The 6,696-nt window shown below is 36.7% G+C and overlaps 1 protein-coding gene across 1 annotated transcript; it reads right to left on the reverse strand.

The window, feature by feature from the left end:
• Positions 1–154: 154 nt before the first annotated feature.
• On the reverse strand, positions 155–6,509 carry impa1 (inositol monophosphatase 1). The gene is made up of 9 exons (XM_084411315.1): positions 6,272–6,509; positions 4,847–4,924; positions 4,617–4,750; positions 4,392–4,496; positions 2,183–2,228; positions 1,867–1,975; positions 1,670–1,778; positions 1,420–1,571; positions 155–543 (listed from the first exon to the last, which is right to left on the reverse strand). The coding sequence occupies exons 2-9, from the start codon at positions 4,907–4,909 to the stop codon at positions 410–412; spliced, it is 852 nt and encodes a 283-aa protein (XP_084267441.1). The 5' UTR covers positions 4,910–4,924; positions 6,272–6,509; the 3' UTR covers positions 155–409.
• Positions 6,510–6,696: the final 187 nt, after the last annotated feature.

The raw sequence follows: 6,696 nt of genomic DNA on the forward strand, positions 1-6,696 counted from the left end.
CTTTTTGTGTATTATCAGTGAGTCGGTTTCATGCAAAACACTCATTTGGAAACGACACTACTGTGTTTGGAAACCCAACGGCTGATTCTGCTTTGAAGTCGTTTTAAATTTCTTCTGCTGTCGGAGCAAAAATAAGTAAGGTCTCAAAGGTAAGTTACTCATTAACTTACTGTTTATTGAACTGCTGTATAAAATATACAAGTAACATATTTAATGGCAATGAATTGGACATTCAATAGCTAAACGTTTATAATCAAACATCTGCACATAGCTTTAAACAATACATTTTTCACCATTGTAAGACAGAAATCATTTACGCAACATACAAAAGATGATAAAGTGTACTGAATTTAAAATGTACTAATAATATCATACTTCAATAGCACAGGAGCTTTCTTCAAAATACGTTTTATTTTATACTAGGGTCCACCGGTGCGTCATCTCTAACAGCTGAAAATGCCTCAATCTCTTTTATGATTCTCTCTCCAATTATGTTGTTATTTGCTGCAACAACTCTTCTAGACATCATGTCCATCGGTCCACCTGTGGGAATTTTAGGGGGGACAAAACATGCTAATACACAAGCATTCAAATTTAATAAAATAAGTCATTTCTAAAAACACATATTTTGGAAAAGCAAACTACTGACAAAAATAGAGTAACGAGATGCAGTTGGTGTTAACATTCAAAATAGTGTTATTGTTATCCAACACTATTTTTTTTAATTGTTGTAAAAATAAAATAAAAAATAAAACGTGGATACGGGGGAGTAATAAAAATACTTTTTGTGCGCAAAAACAAACAAAAATAACGACTTTATTCCACTTTTCATTTCCTTCTCTCTGGGCCTCGAGTCTTTTCATGTAGTGTTTAAGCGTAGCGCGTCTGTGTTGTACGTCACCACGTATCACACACATGACCAGCGTCGCCCAATAGTGAGCCTACGTGTGACGTACAACACAGACGCGCTACGTTTAAACACTACGTGAAAAGACTCGAGGCCCAGAGAGAAGGAAATGAATAGTGGAATAAAGTCGTTATTTTTGTTTGTTTTTGCGCACAAAAAGTATTCTCTTCGCTTTATAAACTTAAGATTGAGCCACTTGGACTATATTAACGATGTCTTTAATACATTTTCTGGGCCAGCAAGTTATAGTGTCTTAGAAGCCTGTGGAGGAGTTATCCAGCTCTCAGATTTAATCAAAAATATCTTAATTTGTGTTCCGAAGATGAACGAAGGTCTTATTGGGTTGGAACAACATGAGGGTGAGTAATTACTGACAGAATTTTCATTTTTGGGTGAACTAACCCTTTAAGCTTTGAAAAAAACTTCAATGATAAATGTTGCCTTGGCAACTAACTGAAATAACATATGATTAAGTATAAAAATAACTGAACGCTAGCAAGAGCTCTTTTTACCTTCAACATCCATGAGAACTCCTCCTGCCTCTGAGACTATGACTGCCGCAGCTGCTACATCCCAACAGTGGATCCCGATCTCATAATAGGCCTCTACACAACCAGATGCAACCAAGCACATGTTGATGGCAGCAGATCCAACACCACGTATCCTTAGGAAGGAAATGAATATTCAAGAGGTATTTGTTAATGCACATTACAGTATAATCGTGTAAACATGAGCTGTGTGTGGAAGAAACGTGGCACATACCCATGAACTGGCAGACACAAGATCTTCCTCATACTAGAGAAAATCTTATCAACAATTTCAGGATCTCTATTAGAGCCAAACTCTGTAGCGATGATTGACTGGTTGATCTCTGTTATATGATTTGGAAACAATTGGAGAGAATTCAGATGACTGCCAACAAACAAACATGGATCAACATGCTCAAGAAGAAAGGTCACCTTTTTGGTCCGACACTTGCAGCGGCTGTCCATTGCAAAAAGCACCCTTCCCTTTTCGAGCAGTGTACATCTTGTCTTCTATGCAGCTATATACCACACCAAACTCTAACTGCAATAGAAGAATGATGGGTTTGACAGACACTCTTCCCACTGGAAAACTTCCAAACCTTCCAAAGGCATGATAACTGATCAAGAAAACAAAGTAGGAGCAAAGTGGCAGTTTCCGATTTCATCTAACCACACAGTTGCAAAGATCCATTACAAGTGCTGTCAATTTGTTATTCTAAAAGTGCATTTGAAAGCAAATGATGCTTACCGTTTTGTTGACAGCAAAGCCAATGCATATAGCAACACATGGATATCTGGACAAAGGAAAGCATATTTAGTGTAGCTCATGCTAGAAGAGTATGAAAAGTCGCAAAGTATAAGTCAAATATGTAATTGATCAGATATATCATGTCTCACTAATGCCGGGGTCACACTTAACGACTAGCTGAAACATTCTAAGACTGAACTGAACACACAGACTGTTTCCAACGACTGGAGCAGATTTTAAACACTGACTGTGAACACCGACTGAATGCGACTGTCTCGGCGCGTTTGGGCATGATCAGTCGTAAGTATCAAATTACACTCATAATCCTCCTTACAGTCATTAAGTGTGTCCCCGACTTAAAGGAGAAGTCCGGTCAATTTTAACATTGAGCTCATTTTTTTGTACATTTGGAGTGCTGTCAATACAGAGAACAACGACAAAAATCTAAAATTTGCACCCTGTTGACTTCAATGGGGCAATATTTAAACCTGCTTTTAGCCTCTTAACATCCTTGATGTGTCATTACAAGTGCACAGATCATGTGAGTGATTCCTTCGGAGTGAACGCGAGTCAATCTGACTGCAGTAGATGTGAAAGATAGGGATAAAAATGATGTTTAATCAGCCAGCGCAAATACCTGTATTTACATCCTGTTTTCGGTCGAAGTCCATAGTAATCGATTGTCGATTTCACGCGCGTGATCATAGGTACTAAACCAATGCGCGTGAACTCGACAATCGACTACTTTTTATCCCTATCTTTCACATCTACTGCAGTCAGATTGACTCGCGTTCACTCCGAAGGAATCACTCACATGACCTGTGCACTTGTAATGACACATCAAGGATGTTAAGAGGCTAAAAGCAGGTTTAAATATTGCCCCATTGAAGTCAACAGGGTGCAAATTTTAAAAAGAGGATAACACGGTGTAGGCAACACCGATTTTTGTCGTTGTTCTCTGTATTGACAGCACTCCAAATGTACAAAAAAATTAGCTCAATGTTAAAATTGACCGGAGTTCTCCTTTAAGGGTTTCTCATAGTGATAAAAGTCATTGAACTTTCCTGAACATATGCCAGTGGGGTCCAAAATTGAGACCACATTGAAAATATGGGGTTTAAAATCCCATTTAAACCTGGAAATAAACTGAAATTTTTAAAGCTACACTGTGTAGGATTTACTCCCATCTAGCGGTGAAATTGTATATGACTACCAACTGAATATTACTTTCTAGCTCCTCCCATTCCGAAGGCGTTTTAACTCCTACAGTGGCCGTATTATTTCAAATCTGCCGGCAAACGCGAGCAAATCTCCCTCTCGCATTCGTCACGGTATGTTTTCTAAATGGCAGATTATACACTTCAGACGATACTTAATTAGTTGGTTGAAGTGATTACACATTAATGAGAACGTATAATATTGAAATAACAACGGGGTTTTTTTGCTAAAAAAAATATATATATATTTTGCTAAATATTTTAAATTAAATAAATAAAAGTTATGCCTGAAAATTAATAAGAAATTTTGACTTCATGTTATAAAAAATTATGTTTTTTACATTTTCATAAAAAAAAAATGTTTTATGTACATTTATAACACTATACTTTGTATTATATGATCTTTGCATCAAATTACAAAAAATATTTTACAAGTGAAGGTGTTTCTATTACAGCGGCTGTGGGAGTGACCAACGCTATCTCACGACCAATTCATACGAATTCGTACGAGTGAGTAAAAGGTGGCTAAAGAATTCGTACGATTTGTCTAAACCCACGTGATGGGTAGGTTTAGGGGTGGGGTCAGGTGTAGGTCATTCTTACGAATTCATACGAATTGGGCAACTCGTAAAATCTGTACGTCTTTCTCTCTTTGGAATGCCGTTATCAATCTCGCTCTATTTTTTCCTCTTTTTGAAAGTTGTGAAAACACTATTGTGGAGTTTTTCTTTTGCTATTTGAGCAAATGGGAACACAAAAAATATATTTAATGTAGTCTCTCATTCACGCTATATACTTAAACCCAACAATGGCGACTTCCGCTTCTGACAACCCCGGAAATGTGAAAATGGTCTATTAAAATATGACATATTTAATTGGTTTTCTTTTCTTTTAATAAAAATAAATAATAATAATTACATTTATTTAATTTCACAAGTGGTCTGAGACCTTTGAACCCCACTGTATCAGTGAATACAATTTTAATACATTACCCATGCACAAAGTTAGTGGTCCCATCCACAGGGTCAATAATCCATGTTGGGTTTTCAGTCAAAACACAAGGTTCTCCTGCAGCCACTGACTCTTCACCAATGAAACTGAAACAAACAGGAGCAGACTATGGTATATTCTCTTTACTTTAGATTCAATATGCTCTATCTTGGAAACTATAGTGTAATAGGTCTTCTGACCCTGTGTTAGCATGAAGGACTCAATACCTGTGTCCAGGAAACTTCTCCTTCACTGACGTAATAATAAGTTGCTCCACATTCTGGTCTGTTTTAGTGACCAGGTCAACAGAAGAGCTTTTACACATGATCTTTAGGTCATTCTGCAAAGTATCCCTCACAATCTGAGGACAACAGAGATAAGAGTACAGAAGGTTTCAGTACAAGAAAATGACAACAACAACAAAATTGCATCGTTTAAAAGAAAGATGCCATCTCACCTCTCCTGATTTCCTGGCCACAGTCACGGCATGGTCCATAGCATCCTGCCAAAGGTCAGGCATTGTGAGAGCCCCTTTCTGATTGGACATAAAAACACATATTTATTCTCATCAATATCAGATGTATATTAATATGTAATGTTGCTCTAAATCGATTCAGGAGTCCGAGTCACACTAGATAAAAGCTGCATTTTAAACCTCATTTTATTTGACGAGGCAGCTTGTTACTGATTAATTCCATATTTTTACCACTTTTCTGGCAGTCCCTTAATCCCAGCACACACTCCTTATATAGTGTTCTTTCTATAAATAGGCCTCCAACTAGGTCGAGGACTTTCTTTAAAAAGCCCCTACCCTAGCAAAAACGTACTATACTCTTAAGGCCAATTCACACAGCACAGACAAACACCAACAAACACGTTTGTTGGGTCCCGTCGCGTCTGTTGCCGTTGGTCGGGGTTTGTTTTCACCCAACTGAACATGTTCAATCAGAGTTATTCGGTGTCTGTTGGGGCTGTGTGAACATGACACTTCTATATAACATGCTAAATGCTTAGGACAACTTGTTGGTGTTTGTCTGTGCAGTGTGAATTGGCCTTTAGAACAAAAGATTCAAAATAGAACCTTAAAGGGTTCTGTCAGGCGCGCCATAGAACCTTTGAGTTCCCATCCCATTATGGGATCATTTTATGGATCTAGTTTTAATGAATTCATTTTAATTCACTATTTATTTGGATTAAATTGTATTAATTAAACAGCCCATAAACATACGTCATCACTAGAAAAAAATGTAATAACCCATTAAACATGAAAGTTTTATGTAATCATTTGAGAACCTTAAAAAAAAAAAATTGGCATTAATGTTTTACAGCTGTAAAACCTAAATCAATTATAAAATGTGTCTTTCATTTAAGCTCCATTTTGACAGTGGTGACTAGTAAAAAGTGCTTCAGTGTCATTTCCACCACATTTTGCACAATAAATACTGAAATTGTGTGCACTTATTTCACTCTCTGTTTAGATTATCACAATTTTGAAATGAAATGGAATCATGTTTTTGTTAGATATATTTCTTACTTTAAAATTCAAAGTCTATGTCGAGGACAAGGGTAAACATAAAAAGCTTAAATCAGCTGACAACTAGAAACCCAGTAATATCTGACGGTACTTGAGCATTTTAAGCCTTATATTCCATAAAGTGTATGTCTGAGCAATGCTTGTTCATCCTAAAACTGCATGACAGATGAGTTCTAGCTCATCTTTAGTGAAGGTATACTGTACAAATCTGCTTCCTTTCATCGCCATTTATCATTTAGCCAAGTATAAACATCGGTGCAAACAATGCATTATGATCTGCGCGTATATATAACGACATTCCAAAAACGAACTTGACACAAAAACACAATAATAACACAAACATCTTACCAATCAATGACCGGCGAAATGAAGACTTTCTGCTGTTAAGATTGTTGTGTTTCCGGGTTCATCCTTGAAGGACCCGACGAGATTAACCCTAAACCATCGGGTTATTTTAAAATAACTGCCTAAGCATTTAGCACAATGAAATATCCCAATTCTTCTTTTATATAGTTAAATACTACGTTTAAATGTTCTGTTTAGCACATAGGTGCGTTCTTCAAAAAAATGCATATCTTACTGATGCGCATGCGCTTTATGTCTTTCTTTCTCTTAGCATCCTCATGACAGCAACTGCCTGACCCTTTGAACTGGGCATGTAGTATTAGCTATGAATCAGTATTTAAATGTGAAATGCTGTTAAGTGTATTCTCTGAATCTCCCTATTTTTACTTTTCAAGAATAGACATCATAAACAATCAAAATAAATAAAG

The sequence above is a fragment of the Rutilus rutilus genome (assembly GCF_951802725.1).
Source record: "Rutilus rutilus genome assembly, chromosome: 6".
Lineage (NCBI taxonomy): Eukaryota > Metazoa > Chordata > Actinopteri > Cypriniformes > Leuciscidae > Rutilus > Rutilus rutilus.